Source organism: Oncorhynchus masou, unplaced genomic scaffold (genome assembly GCF_036934945.1).
Source record: "Oncorhynchus masou masou isolate Uvic2021 unplaced genomic scaffold, UVic_Omas_1.1 unplaced_scaffold_827, whole genome shotgun sequence".
NCBI lineage: Eukaryota > Metazoa > Chordata > Actinopteri > Salmoniformes > Salmonidae > Oncorhynchus > Oncorhynchus masou.
In genome coordinates, this window is record NW_027016841.1 from 278,503 (window position 1) to 303,832 (window position 25,330).

The 25,330-nt window shown below is 45.3% G+C and overlaps 1 protein-coding gene across 1 annotated transcript in view; it reads right to left on the reverse strand.

The window, feature by feature from the left end:
• Nucleotides 1–25,330, reverse strand: part of LOC135539227 (zeta-sarcoglycan-like) — a gene marked incomplete at its 5' end in the record, with an annotated part of 54,963 nt that overhangs the window by 14,672 nt on the left and 14,961 nt on the right. The window contains one exon of the mRNA XM_064965045.1: nt 11,688–11,811. Coding sequence (XP_064821117.1) covers nt 11,688–11,811 — 124 coding nt within the window. The remainder of the gene's footprint in view (nt 1–11,687; nt 11,812–25,330) is intronic.

The window sequence follows — 25,330 nt, forward strand, 5'->3', positions numbered from 1 at the left end:
AAGGGTTTGGGACGAGGGTGTCACAGATCCATGGCTCTGTTGCAATATCCACGCAAGTACACCGTTTAGGAGGAAGCTATGGTTGTGTCTGAAAGGGTATCTTATGTACTATATAGTGCAGAGCACTACTATTGACCAGGGCCCATAGGGCTAAAGTAGTACACTATATAGGGCACAGGGATCCACTTCAGACACAGTCTGTGTATTGGACAAGTGGTACAATAGTATGGATATTGGAACGTAGCCATACCGTCACCATAGTGACAGATCCTAGTACTGTACTGACCACCATAATAAACCTGAGACCTAGTGACAGACCCTAGTACTGTACTGACCACCATAATAAACCTGAGACCTAGTGACAGACCCTAGTACTGTACTGACCACCATAATAAACCTGAGACCTAGTCCAGCTGTAGTGACAGACCCTAGTACTGTACTGACCCCCATAATAAACCTGAGACCTAGTGACAGACCCTAGTACTGTACTGACCACCATAATAACCCTGTGACTTAGTCCAGCTGTAGTGACAGACCCTAGTACTGTACTGACCCCCATAATAAACCTGAGACCTAGTGACAGACCCTAGTACTGTACTGACCTCCATAATAAACCTGAGACCTAGTGACAGACCCTAGTACTGTACTGACCTCCATAATAAACCTGAGACCTAGTGACAGACCCTAGTACTGTACTGACCACCATAATAAACCTGAGACCTAGTCCAGCTGTAGTGACAGACCCTAGTACTGTACTGACCACCATAATAAACCTGAGACCTAGTCCAGCTGTAGTAACAGACCCTAGTACTGTACTGACCACCATAATAAACCTGAGACCTAGTGACAGACCCTAGTACTGTACTGACCACCATAATAAACCTGAGACCTAGTGACAGACCCTAGTACTGTACTGACCACCATAATAAACCTGAGACCTAGTGACAGACCCTAGTACTGTACTGACCACCATAATAAACCTGAGACCTAGTGACAGACCCTAGTACTGTACTGACCACCATAATAAACCTGAGACCTAGTCCAGCTGTAGTGACAGACCCTAGTACTGTACTGACCACCATAATAAACCTGAGACCTAGTGACAGACCCTAGTACTGTACTGACCCCCATAATAAACCTGAGACCTAGTCCAGCTGTAGTGACAGACCCTAGTACTGTACTGACTTCCATAATAACCCTGAGACCTAGTGACAGACCCTAGTACTGTACTGACCACCATAATAAACCTGAGACCTAGTGACAGACCCTAGTACTGTACTGACCCCCATAATAAACCTGAGACCTAGTGACAGACCCTAGTACTGTACTGACCTCCATAATAAACCTGAGACCTAGTGACAGACCCTAGTACTGTACTGACCATAATAAACCTGAGACCTAGTAAACTAGTACTGTACTGACCTCCATAATAAACCTGAGACCTAGTGACAGACCCTAGTACTGTACTGACCTCCATAATAAACCTGAGACCTAGTGACAGACCCTAGTACTGTACTGACCACCATAATAAACCTGAGACCTAGTCCAGCTGTAGTGACAGACCCTAGTACTGTACTGACCTCCATAATAAACCTGAGACCTAGTCCAGCTGTAGTGACAGACCCTAGTACTGTACTGACCACCATAATAAACCTGAGACCTAGTCCAGCTGTAGTGACAGACCCTAGTACTGTACTGACCCCCATAATAACCCTGAGACCTAGTCCAGCTGACCACCATAATAAACCTAGTGACAGACCCTAGTACTGTACTGACCACCATAATAAACCTGAGAGTCCAGCTGTAGTGACAGACCCTAGTACTGTACTGACCACCATAATAAACCTGAGACCTAGTGACAGTCCAGCTGTAGTGACAGACCCTAGTACTGTACTGACCCCATAATAAACCTGAGACCTAGTGACAGACCCTAGTACTGTACTGACCACCATAATAAACCTGAGACCTAGTCCAGCTGACCACCATAATAAACCTGAGTGAGCAGTAACCCTAGTACTGTACTGACCTCCATAATAAACCTGAGACCTAGTGACAGACCCTAGTACTGTACTGACCTCCATAATAAACCTGAGACCTAGTCCAGCTGTAGTGACAGACCCTAGTACTGTACTGACCACCATAATAAACCTGAGACCTAGTGACAGACCCTAGTACTGTACTGACCACCATAATAAACCTGAGACCTAGTAGTGACAGACCCTAGTACTGTACTGACCTCCATAATAAACCTGAGACCTAGTGACAGATCCTAGTACTGTACTGACCTCCATAATAAACCTGAGACCTAGTGACAGACCCTAGTACTGTACTGACCACCATAATAAACCTGAGACCTAGTGACAGACCCTAGTACTGTACTGACCACCATAATAAACCTGAGACCTAGTGACAGTAGTACAGACCACCATAATAAACCTGAGACCTACTAGTGACAGACCCTAGTACTGTACACCTCCATAATAAACCTGAGACCTAGTGACAGACCCTAGTACTGTACTGACCACCATAATAAACCTGAGACCTAGTCCAGCTGTAGTGACAGACCCTAGTACTGTACTGACCACCATAATAAACCTGAGACCTAGTCCAGCTGTAGTGACAGACCCTAGTACTGTACTGACCACCATAATAAACCTGAGACCTAGTGACAGACCCTAGTACTGTACTGACCACCATAATAAACCTGAGACCTAGTGACAGACCCTAGTACTGTACTGACCTCCATAATAAACCTGAGACCTAGTGACAGACCCTAGTACTGTACTGACCTCCATAATAAACCTGAGACCTAGTGACAGACCCTAGTACTGTACTGACCCCCATAATAAACCTGAGACCTAGTGACAGACCCTAGTACTGTACTGACCTCCATAATAAACCTGAGACCTAGTGACAGACCCTAGTACTGTACTGACCACCATAATAAACCTGAGACCTAGTCCAGCTTTAGTGACAGACCCTAGTACTGTACTGACCCCCATAATAAACCTGAGACCTAGTCCAGCTGTAGTGACAGACCCTAGTACTGTACTGACCACCATAATAAACCTGAGACTAGTGACCAGACCATAATAACCATAATAAACCTGAGACCTAGTCCAGCTGTACAGACCCTAGTACTGTACTGACCCCCATAATAAACCTGAGACCTCCAGCTGTCCAGCTGTAGTAACAGACCCTAGTACTGTACTGACCACCATAATAAACCTGAGACCTAGTCCAGCTGTAGTAACAGACCCTAGTACTGTACTGACCACCATAATAAACCTGAGACCTAGTCCAGCTGTAGTAACAGACCCTAGTACTGTACTGACCACCATAATAAACCTGAGACCTAGTGAAGTCCAGTACTGTAGACCAACAGACCCTAGTACTGTACTAGTACTGACCTCCATAATAAACCTGAGACCTAGTGACAGACCCTAGTACTGTACTGACCTCCATAATAAACCTGAGACCTAGTGACAGACCCTAGTACTGTACTGACCACCATAATAAACCTGAGACCAAGTCCAGCTGTAGTGACGGCATAATGCACACAGACAGAGGGGACAAATACACAACAATGAAGGAAGCCTGTCCTATAGGTCTTTTAGCATAAAAGTGTGTACACAACAATGTGTGTGTGTGTAGGTGTGTGTGTGTGTGTGTGTGTGTGTGTGTGTGTGTGTGTGTGTGGGTGCGCCTGTCTGCTGCCTCAGCGTGACACTAGGACAATGTCAGACAGAACGCAGACCCCGCCACCGTCATGGCTTCCATCGTCATTGCCAAACATTGGACAGCTGTGATTTATCAGTTCTGAACTGTGATGGTTGATAACATACAGAGCATTCGGAAATGACTCACACCCCTTGACTTTTACAAATGTTGTTGTGTTACAGCCGGAATTTAAAATGTATTAAATTTAGATTTACACAATACCCCATAATGTCAAAGTGGAATTAAGTTTTTATAAATTCTTGCAAATTCATTAAGAATGAAAAGATTAAACGTCTTGAGTCAATCAATTTATCCCCTTATTATGCCAAGCCTAAATTTGTTTAGGAGTAATAATTTGCTTAACAAGACACATAATAAATTGGACGGACTTTGTGCAATAATAGGGCTTAAGATGATTTTGGATTGATTACGTTATCTCCTGACCCCACACATACAATTGCTGTTACTGTAAGGTCCTTCAGTCAAGCAGTGAATTTCAAACACAGATTCAACCACAAAGACCAGGGAGGTGTTCCAATGCCTCGTAAAGAAGGGCACGTAATAGTAGATGGGTCAATAAAACAATATCCCTTTGAGCATGGTGAAGTTATTTATTTCACTTTGGATGGTGTATCAATACACCCAGTCCACTACCAAGATACAGGTGTCCTTACTAACTCAGTTGCCGGAGGAAGGAAACCACTCAGGGACTTCACCATGAGGCCAATGGTGACTTTAAAACAGTTACAGATTTTAATGGCCGAGAAAACTGAGGATGGATCAACAAAATTGTAGTTACCCCACAATAATAACCTAAATGAGGTGAAATGAAGGAAGCCTTTACAGAATAAAAAATATTCCAAAACATGCATCCTGTTTGCAACAAGGCACTAAAGGAAAACTGCAAAAAGGTGGCAAAGAAATGAACTTTAACATTTTGTCCTGAATACAAAGCTTTATGTTTGGGGCAAATCCAACACAACCCATCACTGAGTACCACTCTTCATATTTTCAAGCATAGTGGTGGCTACATCATGTTATGGGTATGCTTGTCATCTGCAAGAACTAGGACGTTTTTTAGGATACAAAAAAAATGGAATAGAGCTAAACACAGGCATCACTACTACACAGGAACGCTATTTGAAAGTAAATGCGTTTTTTTGGCAGAAATGCCTTCTGGAACGTGTGAACTTATATGTGCCTTAATAACAAACATGTATACCATCTGTGAATACGAAGTCAATTGTTAAATTACGAGCCTAGTTGGTTTAGCCACGGAAAAAGTCAGAAACCTTCCCGCTAGCCATGATTGGCTAAGATTATGAGTGGGCTGGATAGGCCGAGAGATGAGTATGGATTGGTCTGCCATATAGCACACTTCTGTCTATAATATGAGCTGTTCAGTATGTGTTGGCAATCCATTCTAATGCTGCTTTTTTGCTAGATATCACATAGTAGAACAGCATAAGTGTTGCTCTCCACTTTCTGGAGGACAGAGCTTTGAAATCAGTGGAATTAGAGAATGATAGACAAGGAGATGAAGAAAATGCTGGCGTTTGATTGCAAATATGCAGACGAAGTCAAAAAGAGAACACACAGAAGGTATAAATGACTAGGTATCCCCCTTACCCTGTCCCTTTCTTGTGTTTAAGTTGAGTTGCAAATGCATGCCGTGCAGTATGTAGTGACACGTCACGTTGTAACGTACCGTGTCAGAGGGGTCCGTTTTTTCCATCCTTTCTCGAATACTATTAGTCCGTTATCATGTCAATCAATGCTGAATCGAAACTTAGTTCACACCCTGGATTTTGTTGCCAACACAGTCGCTACAGTCCCATTAGTTTTCATTGCAGCCTCGTTTGAATGCTGTGGTTGCGCAAATTTGTACGGAATGGAGTTAGTCACCGTTTCTGTTAGAAAGTCGCTTTCATTTCAAGTTAAAGTGCACTGTTCGCTAGCTAGCTAACGCTAGCTGGCTGGCTAGCTAACGCTAGCTGGCTGGCTGGCTTGCTAACGGTAGCTGGCTGGCTGGCTTGCTAACGTTAAGTGTATGATCTGTGTAGTAATATTATTTGTATCTCAGAGCCATTTGCATTGCTAGATTCATGCATGGTAGTAACATTATCAGTTGGGATTATGGTTCGTTGTTTAGCTAGCTAGCTTACACGTCTAAACAAAAGATGCTAGCAACTATTTCGATATAATGTTTATGATGTCACTGCAACAACTGTCGATAGACTATGTCTATGTACTCTGATTTCAGAGGACTCTCGTCTGAGTGTGCCAGAGGGCAGAATAACAGCCGAATTTACGAACCTGTTGAATACGGCCGGTGTCAGTAAACGTTGGCAAAAAAGCGTAATTAAATTGTTGCCAGCAGCACCTTTGCAGTCACCAATGCTCTGATAACATAAACAGCTCTGCTAGGGTGAGTAAAATGAGTGAGCCGTTCTCTCATTTGTGTCAGGAAGTAGCTAGCAAATTAGCCAACATTAGCTTGGGTGCATGACTGCTGTTGTTAGATCAGAACGTTCAGATCTACCCTAACTCCTCAGCCAGAGCATCCAATGTGCACTCTGAAAGCTCTGAGAGCCAAACGCTCTGAATTTAAATGAACAATCTGACAATGCTCTGAGTTTATGAATGCCCAGAGCACGCTCTGGCACTCCAGATTACAGCCTTTAGTCTTGAAATGTTTGGTTGTTTAGGACATAGCCTCACGTGAATCCTTAAAGAGATGGGTGGGGCTAAAGCTTAAGAGGGTGTGTTGAGTGTAGACAAAGAAGAGCTCTGCAGTAGGTACCAAAACATTCAAGGGTCATTTTGTGGGGTTACAAGTTTATCAAATTTCAAAGCAGAATTACTTTCCCATTGTTCCTCAATTGTATTGTATGATATACCGTTTTCTAGCTCTGAGTCTTTACTTTTCTCCAATGTAAAAAAACACCATTTCAAATGTTGCTACATAAGACCGAATAATGCCGGCCAGTCACAAATGTGGAACAAGTCAAGGGGTATGAATACTTTCTGAAGGGACTGTAGGGTACCCTAGTTATGTTGGTTGCCATTTTGACAGATTTTCCCATTATTTCTCCCATATCTCAACTACAGTCAGACTAGTTCTGTTCCCAAACACTAGAGAATACATTATCTGGGAACGTCTCAAATGGCGCCCTATTCCCTTTATAGTGCACTACTTTTGACCAGAGCTACTGTATGGCACCTGGTAAAAAGTAGTGCACCAAATAGGGAATAGGGTGACATCAAATCAAATCAAATGTTATTGGTCACATACATGTGTTTAGCAGATGTTATTGCAGGTGTAGCGAAATGCCTGTAAAAGCAAACATTTGGGAGGCAGCCTGGATCTTTATTCAAACAAATTAGACATACTGTAAGACCATATATGGGTTACCCGTGCTAGTTTGTCACCTTAGCTTTGTGGTTACATGTGTATAGGCGTATTTAGTTGGGCCCTGGTTGAAAGTGCCATTACAGCTGCCTTCAATGTTTTACTGTAAAGTCAGAGAAAATATTTTTTATTTTACTAGGCAAGTCAGTTAAGAACAAATTCTTATTTTCAATGATGGCCTAGGAACAGTGGGTTAACTGCCTGTTCAGGGGCAAAACGACAGATTTTGTACCATGTCAGCTTGGGGATTTGAACTTGCAACCTTTCGGTTGCCAGTCCAATGCTCTAACCACTCGGCTACACTGCCGCCCCAATTATGGGTTGATCATGACAGATTTCAGTCGAATGTTGCATACTAGATATGAGAAGTAGGTTTCTACTCAGGTTTCAGAGTTGTGACTGATGATGAGTAGGTGGAGGAGAACGAGGGAGAAGAGGAGGAAGAGGAGAAAGAGAAGGAACGGCGGGAGGAAGTGAGTTACCACCACCACAACAACAAACATAGTTGAGACAGGAAGCAGTTCTAAGCGTCCACTTCAGTGCAGCTTTAGCAGTGGCTAAGAGGCTAAGAAGCTCAGAATAACTACCACTTAACCTACACTGCATTCTTTCTATTACTACTTAGCCATTCTCTAAATAGGTTGAATGAGGGCAATTGAACTTTACGATATTCCGCTCTTAAAGTTGAATGGCACTAATGTACAATAAAAAAAAGAGACAATCAAAGGCTTTGGGCAATTGGAGGCTTCAAGATTTCACTTGAGTACCTGCCTGCTCTTTTCCGTTTACATGTGAGACATGGGGAGCTTAATGAGAGAGAGAATTCTATTGAAATTGAGAGAGAGAGACATGGAGAGCTGAGAGAGAGAGTTGAGAAAGGGAGAGTAAGGAGACCTAGGGATGAGAGAGAGAGAGAGAGAGAGAGAGAGAGAGAGAGAGAGAGTGAGAAATACAGAGAGAAAGAAAGAAATAGAGAGAGAGAGATAAAGAGAGCGAGAGAAAGATAGAGTGAGTAGGCCTTGGGATGAGAGAAAGAGAGCGAGACAGACAGAGCGAGTGAGTAGGCCTCAGGACTAGAGGAGAGAGGACTCTGTCAAGTCTCATTCCCTCTGATTTTAATGGAAATCCCGGAGAAGGCGATAAGATGCTCCCGAATCGGGAACCCGAACCCATTTGGATTTAATTCCAGCCTCTCCAAAGTTTTTAAACTTGAATGTAGCTCCTTTAAGTGCCAGCTGCTGACAACATCGATTTCGCGTTAAGCCCCGGTGTCCGATGTGGTTTGCCTTCCCTTCCAAATTGACAGAGACATCTATTTTCTCCTCTTCTCCCTCTTCTTCTGTCAACGTCCTCCATCACACGAGGAATAATTGAGAATTAAAAAGAAAGAGAGAGGAAAGTAGGAGCAGTAAATCTAATTGGCTGTGTTCCCCAACTTCCTCGTAGAGGCACATAAGTTGTAATTTGTGTGGCCGGCAAGGCTGGACTGATGAGGGAGGAGGTCAGGACGAAGACAGGAAGGTCAGGACGTGTCACTGGGTGTCACGGCGCACAAAGACTGACAGAACTCCGTCACACTAAGGCTACAGAGAGGTCCATCTGTTTCACAACACCCCTCGTTGTACGTCAAAGCCCACGGTTTGCCGACAACGCTTTGTGTCAAGTGTCTAGTGCTCGTCTTACACTCTCTATGGTCGCCTCTTCTCCTCTTCAGGGCATTGTCCAACCTCTAATGGTAGACCCTGATGAAGACAGACATATCTACCTCTAATGGTAGACCCTGATGAAGACAAACAGATCTACCTCTAATGGTAGACCCTGATGAAGACAGACATATCTACCTCTAATGGTAGACCCTGATGAAGACAGACCGACCCTGATGAAGACAGACAGACCCTGATGAAGACAGACAGATCTACCTCTAATGGTAGACCCTGATGAAGACAGACAGATCTACCTCTAATGGTAGACCCTGATGAAGACAAACAGATCTACCTCTAATGGTAGACCCTGATGAAGACAGACATATCTACCTCTAATGGTAGACCCTGATGAAGACAGACAGACCCTGATGAAGACAGACAGACCCTGATGAAGACAGACAGACCCTGATGAAGACAGACAGATCTACCTCTAATGGTAGACCCTGATGAAGACAGACAGATCTACCTCTAATGGTAGACCCTGATGAAGACAGACAGATCTACCTCTAATGGTAGACCCTGATGAAGACAAACAGATCTACCTCTAATGGTAGACCCTGATGAAGACAAACAGACCCTGATGAAGACAGACAGATCTACCTCTAATGGTAGACCCTGATGAAGACAAACAGATCTACCTCTAATGGTAGACCCTGATGAAGACAGACAGATCTACCTCTAATGGTAGACCCTGATGAAGACAGACAGACCCCGATGAAGACAGACAGACCCTGATGAAGACAGACAGACCCTGATGAAGACAGACAGATCTACCTCTAATGGTAGACCCTGATGAAGACAGACAGATCTACCTCTAATGGTAGACCCTGATGAAGACAGACAGATCTACCTCTAATGGTAGACCCTGATGAAGACAGACAGATCTACCTCTAATGGTAGACCCTGATGAAGACAGACAGATCTACCTCTAATGGTAGACCCTGATGAAGACAGACAGACCCTGATGAAGACAGACAGACCCTGATGAAGACAGACAGACCCCGATGAAGACAGACAGACCCTGATGAAGACAGACAGACCCCGATGAAGACAGACAGACCCCGATGAAGACAGACAGACCCTGATGAAGACAGACAGATCTACCTCTAATGGTAGACCCTGATGAAGACAGACAGACCCCGATGAAGACAGACAGACCCTGATGAAGACAGACAGACCCCGATGAAGACAGACAGACCCCGATGAAGACAGACAGACCCCGATGAAGACAGACAGATCTACCTCTAATGGTAGACCCCGATGAAGACAGACAGACCCTGATGAAGACAGACAGACCCTGATGAAGACAGACAGATCTACCTCTAATGGTAGACCCTGATGAAGACAGACAGACCCCGATGAAGACAGACAGACCCCGATGAAGACAGACAGATCTACCTCTAATGGTAGACCCTGATGAAGAAAGACAGACCCTGATGAAGACAGACAGATCTACCTCTAATGGTAGACCCTGATGAAGACAGACAGACCCCGATGAAGACAGACAGACCCTGATGAAGACAGACAGACCCAGATGAAGACAGACAGACCCTGATGAAGACAGACAGACCCTGATGAAGACAGACAGACCCTGATGAAGACCGCTTGTCTAAACATATTTAGTTATTAAATGATTACATCTGAGCTCCTAGAGTGTGAGGCTCTCCTTTTCTTTTTCAAGTGTTCTACTCCACTAGCCTAAACAGGTGTGCATTACTTTCGACTCCAGGTCTACCTCTAAAGGTAGACAAGGTAGACATCTCCTATACAGGCAAGATATGAAAAAGAAGAAGGGAAGAGGAGAAATAAGAAAAAAATGCCTTTTTATAGTTAAGTGACAATATACAATGATCTATTACCGGGGATGTTGGAAGTTAATTAAATAGCGGGTGTAGTTACTAAAGCCAGGCTGGGGGCCTGGAGCTGAAAGGAGAGCGGGACACATCTCAGGAACTAGCTAGTGTTCATTTAAAGGTGATCCTGTAACAGCAGGGAGACGGACTCTGAAAGTCTGACAACGCTTGAGTTGTTTAGGACCAATCACACAAACCAGTTCCACTTCAGCAGCGGCCATTGTGCTTAGCATGCAAACAACACGCAGGGGACATCATGGAGTTGGAGAGAGGGTGCACTTCCTGAAGTAGAAGTGGACATTGAAAAGACAGGATATGGGACCCTATCTAACTCTATGGGGGGACATTTACTTATCACACTGGCCTCTAACCTGTGACCTCTCACCTGCCCAGGATGCACTATCGGTCATAGCAACAAGGAAGTCTAATAGAGATTGAAGTGGTGCTTTAGGAGTAAGTTACCTTCTAAATGCCACTAACATTTACTATGAGACGAAAGGCTCTTCCCAAAACCAACCGTCCCTCCCCCTGAAAAATGAGCTTTAAAAAGAAGAAGGTGACAAATAAGTCAGAACTTGCATAGTTATTGTTTCTCCTACTGTTCTCTGCTATCAAACTATCACAGTCTTGGCGAACACTGCTTTTCTTTCCGAGTTAATTACAGAGCTAATGACAAGGTTCGCTCCAGGGAAGTCTCGACAGTGCGCTGGGCCACAGACCGAAGAGCAGACAGACAGAGACAGAGAGACAGACAAATAACAGGCACCTCATCATGACTGCAGCGTTAATGAGGTCACATCTCTCCCCCAAATAAATGGAGAGGAGAACAAAGCTGGACAAGGTTGCGCTGATTGATGGAGCTCGTTAGGTTAATAAGACACTTAATGAACTCCTGCTACTAGCATCAGTATTGTAGCCCTCCTAAAACCCACACACACACACCCCAACAACAACCCACCCCAACACACTCCAACCTGACCCCCGTCTCCCCCCTCTCACCTCTCCTTCTGACGACTGGAGCAACAGGTCTTTCCGGCAGGAGGCCTTGAAGTCACCCACCCCGGCGTTGACCTCTACCCCTCTGGGAGCCTCCAGACTCAGGGTCCTGGTGGGAGACTCCAGCCTGCAGAGAACCAGACATCCAGGGATTCAATTAGACAACGAATCACTTTAGATTCAAAGCATGGGTGACTTGAAGGATCAATAATGAAAACATAGTGTACAATTAGAATGTAAGTCACCGATCGGAAAAAATAACTGAACTGAAACTTCTTTTAAAGCAGCATTTCTTTAAAAACTATAACACAGATCTAGCTGAGAGGATTTGATTGGACTGTGGTGTGAAAGGGACACTAAGTGATACACAGGCACATTAGTACACATATTTTCTCACTATTCCTCTCTCTCTCTGTCACACACAGGCACACACACACACACACAATCACACACACACAGAAGGAAGCCTGGATGGGAAGTCTCCCTGTGGACTGAGCGGTCATCTGGTCCACTGGTCCATCAGGTTAGCTGGTGAAACAGGCCTCGGATAATTAACCACCTGACAGAAATGAATATATTGACTTAACGATCCTTCCTTCCAACTTCTCTGCAAAAAAACCTCACAGCCTCTTTCTCTTACACAGTAAGAATATCATACAATATCTATGAATAGCTCTGGTCCTTTCGGCCGTTTTAAAAGAGGAATTCAATCAGGACATTGATTTTCTGTTGCTGCTCAGGCTGCTGTTCCGCCTGGTGATTCGGAGACCAAAAAAAAAGAAAACGTAAAAAGTTTCCATCCATCCAGAAAGCCAAGGCCTTGGTGGTGATTCTTTATATGAAAAGACACCCGAGTCAGAGACTGTAGGTCTTATCGGTCCAGTTCATTATCATGCAGGAGCCGCCTTCCTGCGTTCCTTCTCGCAGGCGAGGAGATCCGCCTTGACCTTCAACGCCGCCCGCCAAGGCTTGTTTTATGCGGCGGACATGTTGTTTATAACATGACAGAGATAGGCAACGAGAGAATGCATCAACACAGTTATCGTCTTCATTTGACAACTTCTAAAAGCTCAGGGGGGAACGGAGGGGGAGGTAATGTAATAATAGTTCTGGTGCATACACATTGTAAGGTAGTGAGGGAGGGTGTGACAGACAGAATCCATAGTCAGAAAAACTCAGAACTTTCTCCATGGAGGTTTCAGTCACAATATAAGTTAGATGTTTTCCAGGCGTATACAGCTTGACATTCACCTTGACCTTTCTACTTTAATGGCCCTGATGCCATATCGCCATGTTACCGTTTGAGATCTGAACCCATGACCTTTTCGGTCAAAAAAAAACCCCACATCACCCTTCTGTGTCACCGGGCGGGGCGACATAAATCGTTTAAAGTGTCAGAGAGCGCTGAGCGATACAAAGGTGTCGTCTGGCAGGAAGAGTGAGCCGACTTGAACGATGAGAAATGGTTGGAAAATGACATTTTCAAGCCTCTGTGACTTTTGTGACTACTTTTTTGAAGTCCCCATCTCCAAGAGAAGTTATATCCCGTGGAAGTAGACCCTGCTAAACTCGCTCCATGAATATCCAGGAAAAGAACAGGTGAGAGCCTTCAACTGTGTTGTAAAAGTTATACAATTCACAACACTTGTCACAGAGAGACAGGTAAGGGGGATGACTCGGAACTATGGGTAATGGGGTATATGGGTACATGGGGGGTGGGGGTTCTGATCACTGAAAAGTAAATGTTAAATTTCGTAAAGCACTTAAATGCCGAATGCCAGTCAGGTGTAAAATAGTGTGTAGGCAGGTGTGAGACTCTGTATGTGTGAGCCCGCAAGGCAAGAGCAGCAGGGAGGTCACCTGAAGGTGTTTCAAGGCTTCTCCATCTTCACATCTACAAACTAATGCACCGTGATCCTGTTTCTAACCATGATCCATCCAGCACAACCTACTACTAACTACAGTAGATTCCCTGACAAATCCTTTGGTTGGGTCCAAAAATGACAAAGTAAAAAAAGACATTCGCGTCCTGCCCGTCTGTGGCTGTGAAATGTAGCCCGGGAAACTGCAAATGGCAGGGAGACCCTGGGAATTATGGGATTTTAATTTCATGAACATGTAATTTCATGGCTCCATGCATCCCATCGGTGATAATTGAATAGTGAAAAGACTGGGGTCCGTCCTTAGTTTCTGCCCGGGTCGCTGACGTGACGTATCCGACGGATGTGTGTCACAACTTTTTGGCGTGTTTGCGGAAAGAGAAAGAGAGAAGAACAGAGAGAGAGAGAGAGACAAGACATATACACCCTCAAAGTAGTAATCACTGAGCTCTTCAGTAAGGCCATTCTAATGCCAATGTTTGTCTATGGAGATTGCATGGCTGTGGGCTGAACTTTATACACCTTTCAGCAATGGACTTGGCTGAAATAGCCAAATCCGCTACCTTGAAAGGGTTGTCTACATACTTGTGTATAAATAGTGTATACACACCCTCAAAGCAGTAGTTAAATACTATTTTATTACACAAAAGCTTCCAGTCAGTCTCTCGTCACATTTACATAAAACATCCTCATCTGGCTGTCCTAATATGGACCCCATACTTCTCATACTATGTCCTAACATGGACACCGTACCGATCAAATCCAGTACAAACCAGCAACTGAAACGCCAGGCTACGCTCTGAGAACAGCAGCTCTTACACGGCTAGCAACACAATCAGAACAAGGCACAAGCAGCTCTTTAACTTCCCATGGTGCACTGGGGCTTCCTGCTGAGAGTGTGAGTGGCTCAAAGCGGAGTGCCAGTAAAAGTGGCCTACCACAGACCGCTGTGAGAGGCTAACATGTCCCGGGGTGAAAACAAACAGATGTATTGAAGTGGAACTAGTAGGGTGAGAGTCAGAACAACAAGCTGATATGTGAGCAGCCAGACTTAAGACACCATTTGGGTTGGAAAATTGCGGTAACATTCCCAAAATTCCCAGGTTTTCCAGAAATCTCTGTGGAATATTTCTGGAAAACTTTAGAATTTTGGGAAAGTTAGCAGAATATTTCATCCCTACACCTCCTTCAACATCGACCAGCTAGGCTTTTAGGGCAGGTTCTCTGAACCTAGAGATTCTCTATTCCTTTGTAGTTCAGGAATAGGTTTAATCAGTGTCAGGTAAACTGGACCACATTAGACCAGGGGTTTGCAGCTACTAGGTGTACAGGCTTTTGTTCCTGCCCAGCATTAACCAACCTGATCCAGATAGTCAAATCACAAACAGCCTGAACCATAATTAGTGTTTTAGGGCAGGGCCTGAACAAAAGTCTGCACAGCCATTACATCCAGTCAGTCATGTGGTCAGGAGAAACATATGCTTCATATTTGATGAGCTGGAAATACCAGACTTTTTGAATTGGGTAAAATAAAAATGAATCGAGAAATAATCTATATGTGGTTTTATATCCCATTTCATCCAAGCTTGATGGAATCTGTTGTACTACTGCATGCCACCCCTCTGAGCGACCATATGCTGACTCATACTGCCTCCTGCTAGGAGAAGAAACACCATTGTTCGTCTGCCTGAAATGCCTGTCAGGAAGTCTAAAAGTATTGATGAAAACACTTCCCTTAAAGACAAGATAAAAAAAGAGGGCGAAAATGAGTGAAGTAGGAAAAGAGAGGAAATTAGGAAAGGAGAGGAAAAGAGGAAAGGAGAGGAAAAGAGGAAAGGAGAGGAAAAGAGGAAAGGAGGAAAGGAGAGGATAAGAGAGGATAGGAGGAAAGGAGAGGATAGGAGGAAAGGAGAGGAAAAGAGGAAAGGAGAGGAAAAGAGGAAAGGAGAGGAAAATAGGAAAGGAGAGGAAATGAGAGGAAATGAGGAAAGGAGAGGAAATGAGAGGAAAGGAGGGGATAGGAGGAAAGGAGAGGATCTCTTTTCTTGGAGAGGGTGCTTTTGAGGTGACATTTCAACAGAGAGAGAGACATGGGGGAGGGAGAAAGAGAGCGAAAGAGAGAGAGATAAAATGGGTAATACGAGCGTGCTCCTCACATTATTCTATCTGTGCTAGATGTGTGAGAGAGACAGAGAAACACAGAGAGATGATGAGGGAGCCGTAACAATGTGACATATTGTTCCACATACAGTGTCATTGCCACTTTCCCTGGTCTCACGTGGTGGAGGGGAAACGTCCTACATTCTCTCACTCAGCACAAAAAATAAAATGCTGGGTCAGATGTAAGGTATTTGTGAAGACAGCACAATTCTTCTCTCCTCCTCCCAGTGTCAGTAACACCTGCAGTCCCAGGCTCGGTCCCAGGCTCGGTCCCAGGCTCAGTCCCAGGCTCGGTCCCAGGGTCGGTCCCAGGCTCGGTCCCAGGCTCGGTCCCAGGCTCGGTCCCAGGCTCCCAGGCTCAGTCCCAGGCTCGGTCCCAGGCTCGGTCCCAGGCTCGGTCCCAGGCTCGGTCCCAGGCTCGGTCCCAGGCTCGGTCCCAGGCTCGGTCCCAGGCTCGGTCCCAGGCTCGGTCCCAGGCTCGGTCCCAGGGTCGGTCCCAGGCTCGGTCCCAGGCTCGGTCCCAGGCTCGGTCCCAGGGTCAGTCCCAGGCTCAGTCCCAGGCTCGGTCCCAGGCTCGGTCCCAGGCTCAGTCCCAGGCTCGGTCCCAGGCTCAGTCCCAGGCTCAGTCCCAGGCTCGGTCCCAGGCTCAGTCCCAGGCTCGGTCCCAGGCTCAGTCCCAGGCTCAGTCCCAGGCTCAGTCCCAGGCTCAGTCCCAGGCTCGGTCCCAGGTTGAAGTGAAACAACACATAACGTCAGAGGGGCCGCAAGCTAAATCAGTGCAGGCTTCACAAGAAATCAATGGTTCAGGCTTCTGGGGCGCTCAGTCAATCTGGCCCATGCAGCCCACCACTGGAGTGAGTCTATACGCTATAGGAGACGATGGATAGGGTGGATATACTGCTGTGTGAGGCCGGATTCATAGATCCACTTCCAGCTGAAGTGGTTGGTGGGTTAACAGGAGGTATTAAAACCACTCTGAAGCATTATAACTGGGGCCAGTAGGTTTAGGGTAGTAAGGATAATCTAGGGTGGATATTCTAGGGTGGATATTCTGCTACGTGAGGCTGGATTGGTATCTCCTCCTATCTGAAGTGGTTGTTTAACTTTCTAAAGTTATCAATAGCATGGCATTAAAACGAGGGTAGGAAGAACTCAGACATTCAGTTAGGAGTCTGCTCATAACTTGAGATCTGTAGCAATTGGAGATTTGCCAGTGTATGCCTGTGAAACTCCAGTTAGGATTTGAGTCAATAACTTGGGTCCGAAGTTACTAACACCATGAACACTACTGCACACTGCCCTATCCCATCTGGACAAAAGGAATATCTATGTAAGAATGCTGTTCATTGACTACAGCTCAGCATTCAACACCATAGTGCCCTCCAAGATCATCATTAAGCTTGAGGCCCTTGGTCTCAACCCTGACCTGTGCAATTGGGTCCTGGAATTTCTGATGGGCCGCCCCCAGGTGGTGAAGGTAGGAAACAAAATCTCCACTTCGCTGATCCTCAACACTGGGGCCCCACATGGGTGCGTGCTCAGCCCCCTCCTGTACTCCCTATTCGCCCATGACTGCATGGCCATGCACGCCTCCAACTCAAATCATCAAGTTCCTAAATGTTTGCAGGCCTTTGATTACCAGCAATGATGAGACTGCCTACAGGGAGGAGGTGAGCGCCCTCGGAGTGTGGTGTCAGGAAAACAACCTCTCACTCAACGTCAACAAAACAAAGGAGACGATCGTGAACTTCAGAAGGAGCATCCCTCCTATCCACATCGACGGGACAGTAGTGGAAAGTTTTAAGTTCTTCTGCGTACACATCACAGACAAACAGAAATGGTCCACCACACAGACAGTGTGGTGAAGGAGTGCCTCCTCAACCTCAGGAGGCTGAAGAAATTTGGCTTGTCACCTAAAACCCTCACAAACTTTTACAAATGCACAATTGAGAGCACCCTGTCTGGCTTTTTCACCGCCTGGTACAGCAACTGTACCACCCTCAAACGTAAGGCTCGCCTGAGGGTAGTGAGGTCTGCACAACGCATCACCGGGGGCAAACTACCTGCCCTCCAGGACACCTACAGCACCCGACGTCACAGAAAAGGCCAAAAATATAATCAAGGACAACAACCACCCGAACGACTGCCTGTTCACCCCGCCTCCATCCAGAAGGCGAGGTCAGTACAGGTGCATCAAAGTTGGGACCGAGAGACTGAAAAACAGCTTCTATCTCAAGGCCATCAGACTGCTAAACAGCCATCACTAACACAGAGGCTGCTGCCTACATACAGACTCAAATCAATGGCCACTTTAATAAATGGATCACTAGTCACTTTAAATAATGCCACTTTAATAATGTTTACATATCTTACATTACTCATCTCATATGTATTTGTATATACTGCTCATTCATGTATTTATATATATATTTATATATGTACATATTCTTATTCCATCCCTTTACATTTGTGTGTATTAGGTAGTTGTTGTGCAATTGTTGGATTTCTTATTAGATATTACTGCACTGTCAGAACTAGAAGCACACGCCTTTCATTACACTCACATTAACATCTGCTAACCATGTGTATGTGACCAATAAAATGTGATTTGATTTGAGGCCTGTGATATATATTTAAGGATTTACTCTCTATATACCAAAGCTCATATTACAAAACAACAATATACAATGGGATGATGATGGCTGCATTTACACAGGCAGCCCAATTCTGACCTTATGTACAATTATGGGCAAAGGAGCTGATCTGATTGGTCAAAATAAAAAAATAAAAAAGTGAAAAAATATCAGAATTGGAAGGTGGCCAATCCATTTAGATCCGACTCGCAGATCCAGGTGTTGCCAGTAAATCTAACAAAAGCCCCTGAAAGTCCCAGCTGGTGAGTGTTTTCAGAGTGTTAAAAAAAGAAAAATGGCTGAAGACGATAATGATGTTTTGGTTGGAAGTAAAATAAGAGGACAGGTGATTAGACTAAGCCGGAGCTTCTCTCAGTCACTACATCTCTCCTGGAAGGCTACTGATGGCTCAATAAGTATCATTTAGATGTTTTTACCAGGAAGGCAGACGGACATCAATATGCCCGGGGCCTCGCGGGCCTCCAAACCGTCTACACCGTTGCCGCGGTTACGTCTGGAGGGTGTCGGCAGCTGTTGTGGCCGCTTAGAGAACAGAAGGTGTGTTTCGGCGGTGAGATAGTTTGATAATATCAGGTTTTTGGAGCCCGCAAATTTTTTTTCAGTTTGAGTAAGACATGGCTAGAGGGTGTTTCGGTTTGAGACCGAAGAAAACAGAAACTGATACACAGATACACACACAGATTATCTACAAACACATGTACACACACACACACACACATGCAAATGTACTGTGTTTAAATTTCACTTATTTCCAATTGCCCCCTGAAGAAGTGTCTAACCAAACATCAAATGAACAACAGTAAACACTGCACTCTATTAGCTGCAGCTTGTTCCAACACATGCTTGAGGAGACGGGGAAACTCCCAGCTGGCTACACACTGTACTGTAAACCCATTTATCTGGGCTGGATCGGACACATACAAACGGACCGTTTTGGAACACAGACAGTCTGCTTCACTCAGCTAAAATCTCCCACTCGGTCTATAAATTCCCCTTTCCAGAAGAGTGGTTCCTGTACAGTAAGAAGGCCCTCTGATGAGCTAGCACTAGGTGGAAGTTGGCTGCAGATACAGATCTGGGATCAGTTTCCTCTCTCCACATCAACACCTCAAAGTAACTGTCCAGTGTTTCCAGATTTCCATGAAATATGACTTATAATTACAAAATGAGTTAAATAGTTTTCCTTCCCAACAATCTATCTAACCTCCAAACAAGCTTCAATGCCATACAACACTCCTTCCGTGGCCTCCAACTGCTCTTAAACCCTAGTAAAACCAAATGTATGCTTTTCAACCGTTTGCTGCCTGCACCTGCACGCCTGACTAGTATCACCACCCTGGATGGTTCCGACCTTGAATATGTGGACATCTATAAGTACCTAGGTGTCTGGCGAGACTGTAAACTCTCCTTCCAGACTCATATCAAACATCTCCAATCGAAAATCAAATCCAGAATCGGCTTTCTATTCCGCAACAAAGCATCCTTCACTCATGCCGCCAAACTTACCCTAGTAAAACTGACTATCCTACCGATCCTCGACTTCGGCGACGTCATCTACAAAATAGCTTCCAACACTCTACTCAGCAAACTGGATGCAGTTTATCACAGTGCCATCCGTTTTGTCACTAAAGCACCTTATACCACCCACCACTGCGACTTGTACACTCTAGTCGGCTGGCCCTCGCTCCATACTTGTCGCCAGACCCACTGGTTCCAGGTCATCTACAAGTCCATGCAAGGTAAAGCTCCGCCTTATCTCAGTTCCCTGGTCACGATGGCAACACCCAACCGTAGCACGCGCTCCAGCAGGTGTATCTCACTGATCATCCCTAAAGCCAACACCTCATTTGGCCGCCTTTCGTTCCAGTTTTCTGCTGCCTGTGACTGGAACGAATTGCAGAAATCGCTGAAGTTGGAGACTTTTATCCCCCCCACCAACTTCAAACATCTGCTATCTGAGCAGCTAACCGATCGCTGCAGCTGTACATAGTCTATCGGTAAATAGCCCACCCAATTATACCTACCTCATCTCCATACTGTTTTTATTTATTTACTTTTCTGCTCTTTTGCACATCAATATCTCTACCTGTACATGACCATCTGATCATTTATCACTCCAGTGTTAATCTGCAAAATTGCAATTATTTGCCTACCTCCTCATGCCTTTTGCACACAATGTATATAGACCCTTTTTTTCTACTGTGTTATTGACTTGTTTATTGTTTACTCAATGTGTAACTCTGTGTTGTCTGTTCACACTGCTATGCTTTATCTTGGCCAGGTCGCAGTTGCAAATGAGAACTTGTTCTCAACTAGCCTACCTGGTTAAATAAAGGTGAAATAAAAAAATAAAATAAAAAAAATAAAAAAGTTATGTTAAAAATCAGCTTTTCTAAGTTTGAATTGTGTGGGCGCACCCCAACAACACAATGGTGTGGACGTATACAGGTCATTAAAAATATCCATGACAAGTAAACAGCTGATTGGCCAGCTGAGATTTTTGAGTGTTTTTTTAAGTGGGAGTTTTTCTTCTAATATATGCTTTGGCCACAAATACAACTATAGGACAAAGGTGTGTCCGATCAACCCCAGGCAAAGGGGTTTTATTGCCACCCCTGGGTGTGCGGAGAACCCGATGGTCCTAAATGGAGTATTACATCAGAGCAAGAAAGAGAGAAGGGCTCTAGCAGTGGTATTCACAGACTTTGCCAAGGCATTTGACTCAGTGGCACATGAACACTTAATCCATGTCCTGAAGGAGAGGGGACTGGATAGCCATATCATCAGACTAATCAAGGACTCCTACGAGGAGGTGCGCACGAGAATAAAGGTGAAGGAAGGAACCTCACCGCCAATCGAAATGAAAGTGGGAGTGAAACAGGGAGACCCAATGTCGCCCCTCCTCTTCAACATTGCGGTAGACCCTCTAATTCACAAGCTCGAGAGCATGGAAGAGGGTACAGGTTTGGGGGGAGTAAGGTGACTACCCTAGCATTCACTGATGACTTGGTGCTTATGAGCAGCTCTTTGGGCGGGCATGCAACATAACATTCATATTGGAATGTTTCTGGCAACTTTCTGGCCTGCGCCTGCAGCCAACAAAGTGACATGGGGTCATGGTGAGATGCGGGGTGGAGCATTCACAGTCAATAACTGTCAGGCATGGACAATCGAAGGGGAAAAGCTACACCGGATTGACCCAGATAAATCAGAAAAATATCTGGGCATGAAAGTGAACCCCTGGCTGGGGATTTCAAAGCCGGATTTGAGAGGACAAATCCTCAAGTGGGTCAGCGGAATCAATCAAGCGCCACTACAACCCAGCCAAAAAGTAAGCATACTAAACACATATGCAGTCCCCGAGTGATATATACGGTAAACCACGGGGACATCGAGACAGTCAAACTAACTATCCTAGATGGAATAGTTAAAACAGCAGTGAGAAAGTGTCTGCACCTGCCTCCGTCAACCTGTGACGGCCTGATCTATGCAGGAACAAAGATGGCGGCTTAGGCATTGTGAAGTTGCAAAAATGATAGCAGCAATCCAGGCGCAAAGGTTATTTAACCTGGCAGTGTCGTCAGACCCACTGACAAGGACGGTAACGGGATACACAATGCCACAGGAGGAATTTTCTAAACTGTGGATACGTGCAGTGGGAGTCCCGGAGCAAACTCTGAACTTGGGAGAAAGACTAGATGCTATGATGCCAGTCGGGGAAGATGGCTCAAGCACAAAGGGAGCAGAGATGGAGACAAAAAAGCACAAGCAGCTGTGCAACAACCCCTCTAACTGGAGGTCGAAAGGATTGGAGGATTGGGAGGCGCTGCCAAGCCAAGGAAGTGGAACTGGCAGGTTCCACCAAGATAAGATCAGCTACAGCTGGCTCGCAGATCCAGCAGCGGTGCGATTTAAACATCGACACTATGTAGCTGCGCTTAACCTGAGGGCAAACGTATATCCTACAAGGGAGACATTGGCTCGCGGGCGGAACAAAGTGGAAGCCGTATGCAGAAGGTTGGAAACAATATCACACATACTAGGGCAATACCCGGCAGTGAAGGCAGCCAGGCTGAGAAGGCAGCCAGACTGAGAAGGCAGCCAGGCTGAGAAGGCAGCCAGGCTGAGAAGGCAGCCAGGCTGAGAAGGCAGCCAGGCTGAGAAGGCAGCCAGGCTGAGAAGGCAGCCAGGCTGAGAAGGCAGCCAGGCTGAGAAGGCAGCCAGACTGAGAAGGCAGCCAGGCTGAGAAGGCAGCCAGGCTGAGAAGGCACAGGCTGAGAACTCGCCGAGGAGGCAGCCAGGCTGAAAGTGGCCAGGCTGAGAAGGCAGCCAGGCTCCATCTGCTATAAGAGACCTGGGTGTCCAGCCAGGCTGTAAAAGGCTAAGGCATGTCAGCCAGGCTGACCAGCAGCCAGGCAGAAGGCATCATAACCTCTGAGTTCACAATGACATGGCTTATATGCAGAGGCTGGTACACGCAGCCACACACCAAATGATTTACATAACAGCCAACTCTGTTCAGGCCTTTCCCTATGCCTGTAATGCCTCTTTCAGTGTAACTAATTAATGGTTGACGGAAGAGAATGTTAGAGAACGCCCTTGTTGCTCAATGTCCCGATAAATCTGCCTGATAATGAATAAAAGGCGCTTTGGTTTTTGTCATAAAAGACACAGATGGTTGTTCCTGTACATAGCCGACATACTAAAGAAATACAGCGCCAGGCTGCCAGGTTGACCTTACCAAGGATTTTCATTAACTTCCAACCCACCTGATCCGATGGACATTCCATTATTAAAATGGGCCACAAAAGTGAAGTCGAATCGTCAAAAGCTTCCCACAGAACCAACATGGCTTATATGCAGAGGCTGGTACACAAACCTCCATTAAACTTTTCCTTACTTTCAGTCAAACTTGCGAAAAACTTTCCTAAAAGCGTCCGTTCACTTCAGGGAAACTTCCCCAAGAGCCACATTCACTTCAGAGAAACTTTCCCAAAGAGCCACGTTCACTTCAGAGAAACTTTCCTAAAGAGCCACGTTCACTGATCAGATGGACAACTTTCCTAAAGAGCCACGTTCACTTCAGAGAAACTTTCCTAAAGAGCCACGTTCACTTCAGAGAAACTTTCCTAAAGAGCCACGTTCACTTCAGAGAAACTTTCCTAAAGAGCCACGTTCACTTCAGAGAAACTTTCCTAAAGAGCCACGTTCACTTCAGAGAAACTTTCCCAAAGAGCCACGTTCACTTCACAGAAACTTTCCCAAAGAGCCACATTCACTTCAGAGAAACTTTCCCAAAGAGCCACGTTCACTTCAGAGAAACTTTCCTAAAGAGCCACGTTCACTTCACAGAAACTTTCCCAAAGAGCCAACTTAAATCATTACCTCATGAGCATCACTGTACTGCACTGTGGCTTTGGAGGGAAGGGGATAATGTGGGGAAGATCTCTCCCAAAGCCCTTGACTGTGAGTGGGGTTGGAGTCTCAAAGGGGTTCCCCTTTGACCGGGGGTAGGGTGGTAGAGTTGTGAGGGGGTACAGAAAGGGAAGAGGAGGATATCGACTGGACCTGTTCCTCTGTAGTTCTTTGGATGAGGCTTTAATTGAGTCTGGACCTCTGTGAACTCCATGGCTTCATCCCAAATGGACCCTATTGCTTATATAGTGCACAACTTTTGAATAGGGCCCATAGGGCTCCGGACAAAAGTAGTGCACTATGTAGGGAAAAGGAGTTAATTTGGGACGTAGGCTATGTGTCGACGTCCAACAGCTTGATCAATGCGCATCTGATTATGGAGCCAGTGTTAGCTAGTGGAATTAGCTGATTGCTGATGACACGCACTCTGTCTTCTGACTCTTGTTTGAGATTTTGTTCTCTTTAATCAAACTCCTGTCTCTCTACTCTCTCTCTCTCTCCTTTCACCTTCTGTCTCTCCCTCTCTCTTCTTTTACCTTCTGTCTCTCTCTCTATTCTTTTACCTTCTGTCTCTCTCTCTCTCTCTCTTCTTTCACCTTCTGTCTCTCTCTCTCTCTCTCTTCTTTTACTTTCTGTCTCTCTCTCTCTCTCTCTCTTCTTTTACCTTCTGTCTCTCTCTTACTCTCTTACTCTCCTCTCTCTCTTATTTTACCTTCTCTCTCTCGCTCTCTCTCCCTTCTTTTACCTTCTGTCTCTCTCTCTCTTCTTTTACCTTCTGTCTCTCTCTCTCTCTTCTTTTACCTTCTGTCTCTCTCTCTCTTCTTTTACCTTCTGTCTCTCTCTCTCCTTCTTTTACCTTCTGTCTCTCTCCCTTCTTTTACCTTCTCTCTCTCTCTGTCTCTCCCTTCTTTTATCTTCTCTCTCTCTCCCTTCTTTTACCTTCTCTCTCTCTCTCTCTCCCTTCTTTTACCTTCTGTCTCTCTCTCTCCCTTTTTTACCTTCTGTCTCTCTCTCTCTCTCTCTTCTTTTACCTTCTGTCTCTCTCTCTCTTCTTTTACCTTCTGTCTCTCTCTCTCTCCCTTCTTTTACCTTCTGTCTCTCTCTCTCCCTTCTTTTACCTTCTCTCTCTCTCTCCCTTCTTTTACCTTCTGTCTCTCTCTCTCTCTCCCTTCTTTTACCTTCTGTCTCTCTCTCTCTTCTTTTACCTTCTGTCTCTCTCTCTCTCTTCTTTTACCTTCTCTCTCTCTCTCCCTCCCTTCTTTTACTTTCTGTCCCTTCTCTCTTCTTTTACCTTCTGTCTCTCTCTCTCTCTTCTTTTACCTTCTGTCTCTCTCTCTCCCTTCTTTTACCTTCTGTCTCTCTCTCTCCCTTCTTTTACCTTCTGTCTCTCTCTCCCTTCTTTTACCTTCTGTCTCTCTCTCTATCTTCTTTTACCTTCTGTCTCTCTCTCTCCCTTCTGTTACCTTCTGTCTCTCTCCCTTCTTTTACCTTCTGTCTCTCTACGGTCTCTCTCTCTCTATTCTTTTACCTTCTGTCT